Source organism: Dermacentor variabilis, unplaced genomic scaffold, assembly GCF_050947875.1.
Source record: "Dermacentor variabilis isolate Ectoservices unplaced genomic scaffold, ASM5094787v1 scaffold_14, whole genome shotgun sequence".
Lineage (NCBI taxonomy): Eukaryota > Metazoa > Arthropoda > Arachnida > Ixodida > Ixodidae > Dermacentor > Dermacentor variabilis.
The window spans coordinates 18,264,679-18,280,275 of record NW_027460302.1 but is presented as its reverse complement, the minus strand read 5'-3'; the positions used below and the strand labels follow the sequence as shown (position 1 = coordinate 18,280,275).

At 46.6% G+C, this 15,597-nt stretch overlaps 1 protein-coding gene across 1 annotated transcript in view; it reads left to right on the top strand.

Annotated features, from left to right (window-relative positions):
- LOC142567663 (26S proteasome non-ATPase regulatory subunit 13-like) overlaps positions 1-15,597 on the top strand; it is a 296,627-nt gene that overhangs the window by 146,591 nt on the left and 134,439 nt on the right. Inside the window, exon 6 of the mRNA XM_075677845.1 lies at positions 5,748-5,834. Within this exon, the coding sequence (XP_075533960.1) occupies positions 5,748-5,834 (87 nt within the window). The remainder of the gene's footprint in view (positions 1-5,747; positions 5,835-15,597) is intronic.

Genomic DNA, 15,597 nt, shown 5'->3' with positions numbered 1-15,597 from the left:
ACATGCCAAGGAATCTGCGCACTGCCTTCTTGTCGGTTGGCTGCGGGAACTTTGCGATGGTAGCTGTCTTCTGTGGGTCGGGGCGTACTCCTGATTTGCTGATGACGTGGCCTAGAAACAAAAGCTCATCGTAAGCGAATTGGCACTTTTCCGCCGTCAGAGTGAGCCCTGATGACTTGATGGCCTCTAGTACTGTCGCAAGCCGCCTCAGGTGATCATCGAAATTTCCGGCAAAGACGACAACGTCATCCAAGTAAACGAGACAGGTCTGCCACTTCAATCCTGCTAAAACCGTGTCCATCACGCGCTGGAACGTTGCAGGCGCCGAGCAGAGTCCGAATGGCATAACCTTGAACTCGTAGAGGCCGTCTGGGGTGATGAAGGCCGTCTTTTCGCGATCTCTTTCGTCGACTTCTATTTGCCAATAGCCAGACTTGAGGTCGATTGACGAGAAGTATTTAGCGTTGCAGAGCCGATCCAGTGCGTCATCTATCCGTGGGAGGGGGTATACGTCCTTCTTCGTGATCTTGTTCAGACGACGATAATCGACGCAGAAACGTAGGGTTCCGTCCTTTTTTTTTTCACCAAGACTACAGGAGATGCCCACGGGCTTTTGGACGGCTGGATGATGTCGTCGCGCAGCATTTCGTCGACTTGGTGCCTTATAGCTTCGCATTCTCGCGTCGAAACTCGGTATGGGCTCTGGCGGAGAGGTCGAGCGCCCTCTTCGGTTATTATGCAATGCTTTGCGACTGGGGTTCGTCGAATCCTTGATGACGTCGAAAAGCACTCTTTGTATCGTCAAAGTAGACTTCTGAGCTGTTGTTGCTTAATCGCGGGGAGACTTGGATTTATGTCGAAGTCTGGCTCGGGAACTAAGGTCGTCGGGGTAGATGCGGCGGAATCCGAGAGGACAAACGCATTGTTGTTTTCCAGAATTTCCTCGATGTATGCGATCGTCGTGCCCTTGTTGATGTGCTTGAACTCCTGGCTGAAGTTTGTCAGCAACACTTTTGTGCTTCCTCCGTGCAGTCGAGCGATCCCTCTTGCGACGCAAATTTCACGATCTAGCAGTAGACGTTGGTCACCTTCGATGACGCCTTCTACATCAGCGAGTGTTTCGGTGCCGACCGAAATAACAATGCTGGAGCGAGGCGGGATGCTCACTTGATGTTCGAGCACACTCAAGGCGTGGTGACTACGAGGGCTCCCCGGCGGTATCGCATGATCTTCCGACAGCGTTATGGACTTCGACTTCAGGTCGATGACTGCGCCGTGTTGGTTGAGGAAGTCCATGCCGAGAATGACGTCTCGTGAACACTGTTGGAGGATAACGAAGGTGACAGGGTAAGTGCGGTCGTGAATGGTAATTCTTGCCGTGCACATTCCTGTCGGCGTAATCAGGTGTCCTCCAGCGGTCCGAATTTGAGGGCCTTCCCATGCAGTCTTAACCTTCTTTAACTGGACGGCGATGTGTCCACTCATGACTGAGTAATCGGCGCCTGTGTCGACTAAGGCGGTGACTGCGTGGCCGTCTAGAAGCACGTCGAGGTCGGTGGTTCTTTGTCTTGCGTTGCAGTTGGGTCTTGGCGTCGGATCACGGCTGCATCGTGTTGAACTGAAGCTGGTACGTCGCATCGTCAAGTCGTCTTCCTGACTTCCTCGGGACGGCGGCGTGTCATTATTATGTCGTCGAGATGGTTTCTTTGGCGTCTTCGTTGGCGGCGGAGGATCTTCGTCAGTTAGACGAACAGCAACTGCACCTCCATCGGTTGCTGCCTTTAGTTTTCCGGATATGGGCTCGCTGACCGGCCCCGGGCTGGGCCAGTGTATGGTCGGCGCTGCGGCGACAGGTAGCGGCCTGGTGATGGCGAACGCGACGGTCGTCGAGAGCTCCACTGAGTAGCGGCGAGGTAGTCGGCGATATCCCGGGGGCGTTCACCTTGCTGCGGGCGCGGAGCGTTCACGGCGAAACCTCGCAGTCCCATCTCCCGGTATGGACATCGTCGGTAGACGTGACCCGCTTCTCCGCAGTGGTAGCAGAGCGGGCGATGGTCAGGAGCGCGCCAAATGTCCGTCTTCCTCGCGTAGGTGCGCTGGACGACGGGTGGTCGTGCTGGCTGCGGCGGCAGCGGACGACGGAACTGCGGCGTGACAGGGCCCTGGCGCGGTCGCGGAGGGGGACCTTCACGGCGCGCGACGGCGGCGTAGGTCATCGCTTGCGGCTCAGGCTGCGGCGATTCAGGGGCTACTCCAAGCTGTTGTTGGAGCTCCTCACGCACGGCGTCGGCAATCGAAGCCACTTGAGGCTGTGATGATGGGAACAGCTTTTGTAGCTCCTCCCGCACGACAGCTCGGATAGTCTCGCGTAGGTCGTCGGTGGCCAGTGATTGAACCCCGGCGTAGTTTGTATAGTTCGTGCGGCGATCGAATTGCCGGTTCCGGATCTCGAGTGTCTTCTCAATGTTCGTCGCCTCACGAAGAAACTCTTCGACGGTCTTCGGTGGGCTTCTTACCATCCCGGCGAAAAGTTCCTCCTTTACACCACGCATCAGTAAGCGGACTTTCTTCTCGTCGGCCATATCCGGGTCGGCGTGGCGGAACAAACGGCTCATTTCCTCCGTAAAGATGGCGACGTTCTCGTTTGGCAGCTGCACTCGGGCGTTCAGCATAGCTTCAGCCCTTTCCTTGCGCACGACGCTTGTAAAGGTGCGTAGGAAGCTGGTACGGAACAGGTCCCACGTTGTCAAGGTCGATTCCCTGTTCTCAAACCAAGTTCTGGCGGTGTCTTCTAAGGCGAAGTAGACATGCCGCAGCTTCTCGTCGGAGTCCCAGTTGTTGAATATTGCGATTCGTTCGTAGGTCTCCAGCCATGATTCCGGGTCTTCAGTCGCTGCTCCATGGAAGGTTGGTGGGTCCCGAGGTTGTTGTAGGATAACGGGGGACGCTGGGGCAGCCATTGGGGTTGTCTTGACCACGATCTTCTTTGTCGTCTCAGGTAGAAGTCCGTGCTCTGGGGGCAGTCCTTGCAGTCTGCGGCTAGCACGCTGGTCTTGGGCGATGTTGGTTCTGTCCTCGGGCTTCGGGCTTGGATCGCGGCTTTGCGGGGGCGTTCGGTACATGAACGCACAAGCACCTCCACCAGATGTCACGTGGTGGTGACGTTAAGAACACAGTAGCAATACTGTGAAAGGCAAAACTAGATTTTATTGGGCGAACCTGTGCCCACAAAACAGGCTACACTTATAGCACAACGAAAGCGGCGAACAGAGTCGGCGATCGTCGGAAATCTGATCAGTGGGTCAAGCGCGTCGGCTTTTATAGAGCAGTCGTCGAATGTTCCAGACTAATCGTTTGGACCCGCGTGCCTTCCACAAAGTTCTACACCATTCGCGTTACGCGATGAAATCAGATAACACAAGGTTCGGCGACAACAGACAGCCGGGTAGAAGCATCGATAACTTTCCAGAAACGTCGGATACATGCAGGCGCGTCCGTCGCTGTGCGATTACAGTTGTTAAGCGGCGAAACGTGGTCGCCCGATAAAGATAAGCACACGTGTCAATATTAGATGAGTTTACAGCTTTTTGTTCACATTTATATTCCATATATATGTGTATATATATATATGTTTTTCTTTTTTCATCTTTCATGTGTGAAACGTTTTGTAACTTCACTACGCGCAACTACTCACTTTTCACTTAGTGCTTCTCGTGCATTCTTGCAAACTGTGTATTTTTGTATTGTTAAAAACATGCGGCAGCTCCGGGCTCACCATGTCTTGTGGTCATAGGGGGCGGGGTGTTTTTTCAAGCTGCACTTGCAGCTTTTCTTCCCTGTCTCCCCCAATCTGTTGGAAATAAAGATATACTCATTCAATTCTCATTTTTCTCAAAACAGGGTTTTTGCTCACTTTGCTTATTTGCTGCATCAGTATCTTTGGGTCTAGGACAGCTAGAGCTATTATATCTTTTGCAGCATGAAGCTAAATGTGTTGGAAAAGCAACGCTGAGAGCAGATTTTTAATTTTCTTCTCCAAAGTGTTTTTTTTTATTTGCATTTACATTTGCACTTATCATTGATACTGTGAACACATAACCTCAATGGGCTGTAAAATGACAAATAATTCAATTTCAGATCTATTTCCAGTGCTGCTATCCTTATGCATTGCAGTATCCATCTATGTGTTGTTTACAACTTTCCCTTTAGCAGTTAAATTTTAATTGTTCAAGCAAACAACACAAGGTAATTACTAATTATCTCGACAACTACTATGTGTATACAAAATATAATTGGATATTTAGAATCAGCAGAAAAAATTGAATGAGCAACAAAATCACAATAAAGAAGGGTTTCAGACAGGGAGTTAGAATCTCTCCAATGCTATTCACAGCGTGTTTACAGGAGGTATTCAGAGACCTGGATTGGGAAGGATTGGGGATAAGAGGTAATGGAGAATACCTTAGTAACTTGCGATTTGCTGATGATATTGCCTTGCTTAGTAACTCAGGGGGCCAATTGCAATGCATGCTCACTGACCTGGAGAGGCAAAGCAGGAGGGTGGGTCTAAAAATTAATCTGCAGAAAACTAAAGTAATGTTTAACAGTCTTGGAAGACAACAGCAGTTTACGATAGGTAGCGAGGCACTGCAAGTGGTAAGGGAATACATCTACTTAGGGCAGGTAGTGACTGCGGATCCGGATCATGAGACTGAAATAATCAGAAGAATAAGAAGAATAAGTGCATTTGGCAGGCATTCTCAGATCATGAACAGCAGGTTGCCATTATCCCTCAAGAGAAAAGTGTATAATAGCTGTGCCTTACCAGTACTCACCTACAGGGCAGAAACCTGGAGGCTTACGAAAAGGGTTCTACTTAAATTGAGGATGACGCAATCAGCTATGGAAAGAAGGATGATGGGTGTAACGTTAAGGGATACGAAAAGAGCAGACTGGGTGAGGGAACAAGCACGAGTTAATGACATCTTAGTTGAAATCAAGAAAGAGAAATGGGATTGGGCAGGACATGTAATGAGGAGGGAAGATAACCCATGGTCATTAAGGGTTACTGACTGGATTCCAAGAGAAGGGAAGCGTAGCAAGGGGTGGCCGAAAGTTAGGTGGGCGGGTGAGATTAAAAAGTTTGCAGGGACGACATGGCCACAATTGGCACATGACTGGGGTAGTTGGAGAAGTATGGGAGAGGCCTTTGCCCTGCAGTGGGTGTAGCCAGGCTGATGATGATGATGCAGTTTCATCAGATTTGATCAAGAAATAACATAGGCTAGCTCTACAACCCATGCCCCCCCTTAATGAGTGAAGCCGAAGTCCTTCCCACTTAGCAGACAAAATACTGACACGTGCGAATGGCACCATTGAATAGAAGCAACAAGCATCCGACCTGCACTGTGCAGAATATCCAGCATTGAAGGATTCACTGTGTGGAGAAAGTAGTAATTTTAAGCTGCGTCGCCATGTTGTCAGTGGACAGAGAGCGAAAACAGTGCAAGGCTCATCTAGCAGATGACAACTCGGTCCCCATTTTTGTCTTCACTCTACACTTGCTGCTTGCTGCTTGCTGCAGACCCACTTGTAACAACTCATTAGCTCTCGCTCGTTTGTCGCAGGAGGCGAGGAAAAGGGCGAGATGATACAGCTAGGTTACTGTGAACTTCACTGCACTTACTCTCAAATTGGGTAGGTGATTGTTGTTTGCTCAAGTGATGTCTCCACATTGGTGTGTGCAGGTGAAGGCGGACCCTGAAGCTGTCGTCCTCTGCAATGTGCTCTATGGTCAGAACAAGCTGGCTGCCAAAGACATGGCAAGCGTTAAGGTCAGAAACATCCTTTCCTGAAATTTCACAGGCCTTGCAAATATTCCTGAAGCCAGTGCGAGTCTAGAAAGGTACAGGGTCAACCTTGTTTTATTGAAGATTTAAATTCTACACGGTGACTTATGTTGAGCAAAAAAAAAAGAAAAAGCTAGCAAATAATTTTTAGGTGACATTAAAAGGCTCCTCACCAAGTCTGGCCATATTGAGCTGACAAGTGCCGTGCATATAATGTGCGTTAACGATCGTGTCTGCTGAGTATTGCAATGCTGCGCACCACGGAGAGAGCTGAAATTTCAAACCAAATGCTGTTTTCTCTTCTCCTCGTGGGTGCCGTGCTTCCAGCTGGAGAGTCAATACACAAGTCCACCTAAGTATGTAATAGTGCTGACATCGCTCATGGTGGCATGTGACTTGGAGAATTATTCAAGGCAGCATGTGTTATTTGTGTAATCTGTTGCTTCAATAGATGAATTAAAGTTTAGAAAAATAATAAAACACACAAACCGAATGTCTGCATGTTTTGTTTTACTTCGCAACGCAGCAGGAGAGATGTACATACTTCCATTTCATCTGCTTGTTCCCACGTCTTGCAATCATGTGCGCAGACAATGAAACTGTCATTTGCTACTGTGTTCAAGCGTGCAATCATGCTCTGTGATGCGCTTGTGTTTGCCTCAGTATTCATGTAGCACTGACGTATACCGCTAGTCAGGTGTCCTCGTGCACAGTGCACAAAGTTGTGTGCTGCGCGAAACTAGACAAAAAACAGTTCACACACAATGCTGTCAGCGGAAGTGTGCTAGACAGCAAAAAAAAGCGAGGGAAAAAGAAGTTAAGGCAGTGCTCGTGACGCACGTGTCACGCGATCCTCAAGCTCCGGTATGTGCGAACGCAGGGAAAGAATTTCACTTGTGGAGGCTAGACGGAATGAGTGGAGAGAGTGTCTTTCTTGGCTGTGGTGCTTGCTTCCTGAAGCCATGGGTTCGTGGCACTGAAATATTTCTGTCTCGGCTATTAATGAATCAATCTGAAGAATTCTTGCAGCAGAACGTTCCCTAGAGGGCACATAACGTTCAGCATATAACCAAAATTTGCTATGTGGCTTGATGAGGGGCCCTTTAAAGCAACAAGCGCTATTAATGGGTGTGAGGTGAGTGCTTAACTTCCGTCCAAATAAGAGTGTGAATTGGTTCTCACCATGGTTAATATTTCACTATGTGGATATACATGTACAATATACTTTTCTTACAATATTGTCACGTGGAGTGACGTATGAAGAACACAGTAGCAATACTGTGAAAGACGAAACTAACTTTTATTGGGCGAACCTGTGCCCACAAAAACAGGCTACACTTAAAGAACGGCGACAGCGGTGAACACAGTCGGCGATCACCAAAACCTGATCAGCGAGTCAAGCACGTCTGCTTTTGTAGATCAGTCGTGGAATGTTCCAGAGTAATCACTGGGACCTGTGTGCCTTCCACAAAGTTCTATTCCATTCGTGTCGCGCATGCATGCAATCAGATTACACAAGGTATGGTGACAACAGACAGCGGATTGAAGCATCAATAACATTGTAGAAACTTCCGATACATGTAGACGCGTCCTGCGCTGAGCGATAACGTTTCTTAGACATTAAAAGCATTCAACAGGTGGAAAAGAAATTGTAGTCGTAAGATTTTCCTTCAACATTCTAAAGACTTAATTTTATTTTTATTCATTAGCTCAGTTGGGGAGTCAGAGTGGCGAAAACTGTTGAACATAAAGAGAACGGCTAATCTGGATTTTCTCGAGATTGTTAATATCTTTTTTACTGTGCGTATCTTTAACCTCAGATGCATATTCCAAGCTAGACTGTATTCTTGCAATATATGTGAGATGTTTTGTTCTAGGCGGAGAGCTTCTAAGTTTATGTCTTAGCAAGCCTAATTTCCTGCTTATGGATGAACAAATTTCTTTAATGTGGGAGGACCAAGTGTGTTTGTTGCTGATTGTGATACCAAGATATTTATAACTTTCTGTTAGTAAAATTGGGGTTCCTTTGATACTGTACTGGTAAATAAATGGTTCTCTTATTAGTGATGCGCTTAAATACATTTTTTTTTTCATGGTTTAAATTTGTGCCCCAGCAGTCACACTAGATGGTGATTGCATCAATAGATTGGTCCAGTATTATTTGGTCATTTGCAGAGTTAATAGTACAGAATAAGAGACAGTCATCAACAAACGCATTTCGACACCTTGTTCAGCACATCTTGTAATATCATTAATATAAATAAAAACAATTGTGGTCCTAAGACGTTTCCCTGGGGGACTCCGGAGTTAACTGGGAGAGTGCTAGAGTAAACACCATTTATGTGAACAAACTTTGTGCAAGGAGTACGATGAAACCCAGTTAACAATGGTAGAGGGGAAACCAATCAGATTAAGTTTATGAATTAGTTTGGAGTAGGGTATCATATCAAAAAGCCTTGCTGAAGTCAAGGAAGATAACATTGGTTTGGCCTGATTTATCTAGAACAGAGGAGAAGGAAATGACACAAGAAATTAGTTGGGTAAATGTAGAAAGTCCTTTACAGAACTCATGCTGGAATGGTGATAGAATGTTATGTGCTTCTAAAAAATTGGTCATGTAGTTTGAAATGATGTGTTCTAGCAGTTTACGACACGTGCTTGTAAGAGATATCGGTCTGTAGTTGGTTATGAGACTATTATTTCCTTTTTTAAATACAGGGAATACTGGAGCGATGCGCCAGTCAATTGGTACAATACCTTGTGATAAAGATAAGCGAAAAATTACGATGAGGAAGTGGGAAAGTGATTCAGCGTAGTGACGTAAAAATGCATTTGGTATTTTGTCCGGACTGCAAGAAGATTTTATTTTAATGTTTAGAAGCACGGGAAAGATACCTTCAAATGTTATAAAATCAGGATTAATTTCTATACTGTTACCACTGTCATTTTCTAACGGACAAGGGTTTGAAAAAACAGTGAGAATAACAGTTCAACTCTGTGGCTATTTGGTTCTCATCTTGAATTATTTGATCGCCGATTTTAATACACTGCAATGTTTTTTGTTTATTATTTTTAATGTGGCATTAAAACTTTGTGGGATCACTTTTAAGGAATTGGAGGTTACTTTACTGAATAGAAGACGTGTTTTCTAGACCGTATTTTTTCATAAAGCATTCCTTTTAATTTTTGAACCAAGAAACCTTTTGAGTTATGCTTTTTCATACGCTTAATCTTCCATGCTAGATGAATAATTTCTCTAGTTATCCATGGGTCTTTGGAGTGCTGCTTCTTAGTTTTGTTTGGAATAAAATGTTCAAGACAATAACCACAGTGTGACGAGAAATTATTCCAAAGGCATTTGACCTCATTACTGGAAAAACAATCAAAGGCTAAATCAAGATAATCAAGAATTGATTCGTCATTCTCTTTACAAAAGTTTTTAAACACTTTTTGTTTTAAAGGAATATTTTCAGTTTGATTGGTCACATGACATGTAAAAGTACCAATTTGTGATCAGGTAAACCATCTTCAGCAGATACGTGTACATCAGAAAGTCATTTACTATGAAACAAATGGTCAAGAAGCGATCCGGTACGCGTGTCAGCATGCTCACTGCTTGTTGCACATCACATGCCGACATCATATCGAAAACAACCTTGAGGATGGAGAGCTTAATTTGGACCAATTAATGTTAGGTAGATTAAAATCCCCGGTTATTATAACGAGATATTTGACAGAAAAGTTCTAAATTTTAGTAAAAACATTGACTTCAGATTTAGGAGAACGGTAGATGACAACTAAAATAAAGGTTAGTCCGAATATGTTTAATTTCAGACATCAGTTTTCGATGTCATCTATTTGTTCTAAAGGGGTAATGGCCATGTGGGTGCTAAACATGACAGCGATGCCTCCGCACGTGTTGGCCTATATCTTCTATATATTGTTACGGAGTTAAAAACAGTCAGACATATATTTAAAGGCTATTTACAATACTTGTAGCAGCTGACAAGATGGTAGACAGCGCGCAAAGTCCGGAGCATGGTCTTCTGCAGACGAAGATGAAAACATCTTCTTCGTCAGCATGTCACATGACCCCCGGTGGCTGAAGCCCTGGCTCAATGCTGGTTAGGAGGTGGGTGAGGAATACAACTTATGATGCGTGACGTGGACCACGTCAGAGCGATGCTGAGCCATGGTTGGCTTAAGAGGGACGATTTCGTACATGGCGTCAGTTACATGACGCAAGACACGGTAAGGGCCAGAATAGCATGAAAGTAACTTCTCCGAGAGGCCAACACGGCGTGATGGCGACGAAAGGAGCACCAGGAAGCCCGGTGTGTAATGGACGTCATGATGGTGGGAGTCATATAATCGCCGCTGATTGTCCTGCGACTCCACAAGTTGACGTCGGGCAATATGGCGTGCTTCTTGTGCTTTGAGTATTTCTTCACTGGCATACTCGGATGTGGAATTCAGACTAGCAGACAGAACAGTGTCGAAAAGTAGCGTAGGGTTGCGGCCAAGCAATAGGAAGAATGGAGAGAAGCTTGCGGTATTATGGCAAGACAAATTATAGGTGAACGTAACGAATGGTAGCACAACGTCCCAGTCGCGAGGGTCAGTGGAGCATGGACAGCATGTCAGTAAGGGTGCGGCTAAGGCACTTGGTTAGACCAATGCGTTGGCGGGCTAGTTGGTGCGAATCCATGAATACTTTGTTTAGCGCGAATACTTTGTGTAGCGCAAAAAGACAGACACAAGAAAGACGACAGGACAAGGCGCTGCTCTCCATGAATAGAGTAGCGCCTTGTCCTGTCGTCTTTCTTGTGTCTGTCTTTTTGCGCTAAACAAAGTATACTTGGTTAGACCTTTCATTTGTGGTTGGTAAGCAGTAGCAAGTTTGTGTATAGTCGCGCACAAGTGTAGAATGTCATTGACAACTTTAGAAAAATAGTAGCGGCCTCGGTCGGTGAGGAGCTGTCGAGGGGTGCCGTGGTGAAGGATGACGTTCTCTGGGAGGAAGTCGGCAACATCGGTTGCACAACTGGTCGGAAGAGCCCGTGTGATTGCATATCGGGTGGCATAGTCTGTTGCTACAGCAATCCACTTGTTTCCCAAAGCAGACATAGGAAAAGGGACTAAAAGATCAACACCTACACAGAAGAATGATTCTGATGGTACATCGAGTGGTTGAAGGTGACCAGCAGGGTGTGTGGTCGGCTTTTTGCGTTGTTGACAAAGGTCATACGCAGCGACATAACGGCAGACATCACGGTATAGACCAGGCCAAAAGAAGCGCCGACGAATGTGGTCATAAGTCCGTGACATGCCAAGGTGACCGGCAGTCAGTAATTCATGAAGCTGGGCTAGATCAGTCTTACGCACATGCTCAGGCACAACGAAGAGTCGGTCAGGGCCGTCCGGGCACCTGTTAGAGCGGTACAATATACCAGCTTGAAGTTCGAACATGCGAAGGGAAGGATCGGGCGTCGTTGAAGTGAGCCGGTGAATAAGGTGTTGCAAGGAGGCGTCCCGACGTTGTTCACCTCCAATATCGCGAAGAGCAGCCAGAGAGAGAACGGTGACAGATATACCGGCAGCAGAAACGTCAGGAAGGTCTACAGGATGGCGCGACAAGCAGTCCGCATCTTGATATAACCAGCCGGTCTTGTATACAGCTGAATAGCTGTATTCTTGAAGGCCCAGAGCCCAGTGGCCAAGGTGCTCTGAAGGATCTTTGAGGAATGAAACCCAACACAAAGTGTGGTGATCAGTGATGACTGTGAATTGGTGGCGGTACAAATAGTGGCGGAATTTACCCACTGGGGGCCCAAACGAGAGCCAGACATTCGCGTTCGGTGATAGAATAATTGCGCTCAGCAGAGGAAAGAAGGCGGCTGGCCTAGGCAATAACTTGTTCTCGCCCTTGTTGTTTCTGTGCCAAGATAGCTCCAATACCCTGGTCACTGGCATCGGGACGGACTTCTGTTGGAGCTGACGCACCATAGTGAGCGAGAATGGGCGGGGACGTAAGCAGTCCAATCAGCTCGGTGAAAGCACCAGCTTGCTCAGGGCCTGAAATGAATGTAGAGTCTTTCTTGAGGAGCTGATTGTAAGGGCGCGCAACATTCGCAAAATTTGGACAAACCGAAGGAAGTAGGAGCAAAGGCCCAAGAAGCTGCGAACACCCTTGGCACATGTTGGCACGGGAAAGTCTTTCACTGCCCGTATTTTATCGTGGTCAGGGTGTACACCAGAAGAATTGATGAGGTGCCCGAGCACAGAAATTTCGCGACGACCGAAGTGGCACTTGGACGAATTTAGTTGTAGTCCCGCCTGATGGAAAACAGATAGGATCGTTGATAGGCGTTCGAGGTGGGTCACAAAAGTCGGAGAAAAAATGATCAGGTCGTCCAGGTAACAGAGGCAGATGGACCACTTAAAACTGCGTAGGAGGGCGTTCATCATTCGTTCGAATGTGGCCGGGGCATTGCATAAACTGAAAGGCATCGCTTTGAACTGATACAGGCCATCGGAAGTAATAAAAGCTGTCTTTTCGCAGTCCATGTCATCGACGACAATTTGCCAGTAGCCGGTGCGAAGGTCGATGGACGAAAAATATTGCACTCCATGCAAGCAATCTAGGGCATCGTCGATGCGTGGTAGCGGATAGACGTCTTTCTTTGTTACGTTGTAGAGGTGTCGATAATCGATGCTAAATCGCCAACTGTTGTCCTTTTTAGCTTGTACAACAGGGGATGCTCGTTGGCTGCAAGAAGGTTCGATGATGTCTCAAGAAAGCATCTTGTCAACTTCTTGTTGGATGATATGTTGCTCTGTAGGCCAGACACAGTGGGGTCGCTGACGGATCAGGCTCACATCACCAGTGTTTATTCGATGTTTTACGAGAGATGTTTGTCCTAGAGGGCGCTCTCCAAGGTCGAATATGTCCCAGTATGAGGCAAGGAGGCAACATAGTTCTTGAGCACGCTGGGGCGGAAGGTCGGGAGCAATCATTTTTGTAAGGGCATTCAAGTCTGAAGGGGCAGGGGGCGAAGCAAGACTTGAACACGAGGAGCTGTCACAAGTTAAAGCCGAAATGTGGTAGTCTCTGGCTGGCGTTATTTGCGCCAGGGATATTCCGCGTGGGCGTACTTGTGTACAGAGTCCAAAGTTCACAAGCGGAAGACAAGGACGTGTTGTCCGAAATGGTAATGACAGTGCGAGGAAAGCGACGTTATGTGAGAGCAGGATATCCAGATTAGGGGATACGATGTAGTCGCCGTCTGGCACAGGTGGAACAGGGGAGACAACTATGTAGGTAACGGCACGGTGAGAGAGGCGAATATGCTCTGTGGAACATAGCCATATCGGAGCATTATTGGGAGAGTCAATAGCAGCAGGTAGAGCGAGTTGCACAACACCATCAGAACAGTCTATCAAAGCAGAGTGTGTAGACAGAAAGTCAAGGCCCAGGATGAGGTCGTGAGGGCAGTGTTCTAGAACATAAAATAAAACAGAAGTGTGATGTCCAGCGACACTCACGCGAGCCGGACACATGCCAATAACAGCTGGTGTTCCACCGTCGGCGACTTGGGCCACAGGTGACGGGGCAGTAGTGAGTTTTTGAGACGATTCCGAAGCTGAGCATTCATCACAGATACGTGCGCGCCAGTGTCAATCAGAGCCGTAACAGGTACACCATCCACGTTCACTTTAATGAGGTTCTGATGTGTGGGCAAGGTCAGAAGAGGATTCTTGTGTTGGGTCGGTTTGGCAGCATCACCTCCAGGTGCTGCACCCGCCAGTTTTCCGGAAGGGTGCGCCAGAAGAAGCTAGGGGATGGTGATCAACGAGATGGGGGCAATCGAGAGAAGCGGCGACGTGGCGAAGGAGACTGGCTAGAGCGGGTAAAAAGAGAAGTGTCGCCAGAATTTACCGGCTGCGTTTGCGGGGGGAACCGAGGAGCAGCATGACGGCCGTGGGATGGGAGTTGGGACCAGGTGGTTGAATTGCACGAAGACCGGCAGTGACAGGAAATATGACCGATATGGCTACAAGTGAAGCATATAGGCCTGTCGTCCGGAGTACGCCATTCGGCCGGGTTGCAATACCGTGTTGGGGCATTTAGGCTGCGGGTGCATATGACACTACTGGATGGAGCGTAGTCAGGCCGATTAACTGAGTTGAGCTCCTTATGGCTTGGCGTGGGCAGCTTGCAGACCAATAATCTCTTGTCCATCTTCCTGAAAAGAGAAATGATGAAGCCATGACAAACAAGCAAGCAAAAAATTGTGAAGCAAAAGTTAGCCAAATAAATCAACAAATTATAGTTCTAGTTGAAGTGCTCAGAAACATACCTTGTGAGGACTTTAGCTCCTTGATGTTACTTACAGTGGCGGCACATTCACTGCTGTCTAGTATGTCCACAGACAATAGAGTCTAAAGAGATCAGCAAATATCAGCAGTGTCTTGGAGGCTGGAGTCGAAAGAAAAAATAGCCTCAATTACTGTGGTGTGAGTGAGCGGGTTTGTGATCCATGTATGACTAAGAACAGTGCACAAAACACTCCATGACAAAAGCACACGCACACAACACTGCTTTGCATGTGCATTTCTTTCAGTGGTGTCTTTGTGTGGACTGTGCATAGTAAAGCCTCAATTAGATGACTTTTTTTTCTTTCAAATACTAGGTAATAAAGATGGTCATTTTATTATGTCTCAAGTGCAATTAATCTAACTGTATCACCGGAAGTACATTTGCCACTAACGTGCAGTGAATTCATTGCAGTGTATTCTTTGTGCAGAAACAGGCAAAACTATTTATTATTTACTCTGTACTCCGGCAAAGTAACAAGAGCCTCGTTTGAAATTCCTTAAAGAGCAATAACTTTATAATTACTATTATTTTCCACTTTTAAGAAATGACTGCAGGAATATGTTTTATCCACCTTGCACGCAAAGACATTTAAAGTTGGGGATGTGACGCAGTGCTTTTTTACTCACCGGTGCACACGCCCAGAGGCTGCAAGGTTAATCACCTTTCGTGGGTAGCTTCCAAACAGACTGTGCTCAGTTCCAGCGATGAATTTCCACGCTAGCTAGCACAATTTTTCCAAGCAACACGTCATTATGTGGCCAGACGTGGCAGATCAATAACGATGGAAGCCGTGGAGCCGTTACACCATTGAAACGCTGCAGCTAATAAAATTCACCGTCTTTAAACACGTTTGCTTGGTGGTGGTGGCTATAGAATGTTGGGCGCATAAACAGGCCAAGATATTGTTATCTAATTAAAACAAACCTGCATGAGGCTGTTCAAAGGAAACTACCACACTGTTTACAAATATAACCACCATACAATTCGAATTGAGAAACGGCACAGACTGCAATCGATACCAGTGGGCTGCTGCTTATCACACTTCATGAGGTCTCAAAACCTATAGTAAAGTAATGAAGCACAGAAGTTAATAACGTAAGTCCGATAGAACAATGGTCTGCTTATTCGTGAAACAATGACACATTAACTATGTTTCTCAGTTATTAATATGTACATTTATAAACCAAATATTCAACTGTGTTGAGCGCCCCTAGCAGAAAAATTACGATTTCAAATATACGACTAAATTACAGTAGCTCCACTTGCGTGCTTCATGCTGGAATGTGCCGTGGTTGATTTTTCGCCCTCTGTGGCGATCGCTGGAACTTGAGAGTGTGCGAGGCCTGGTATTACCTCACAGTCCCTGAT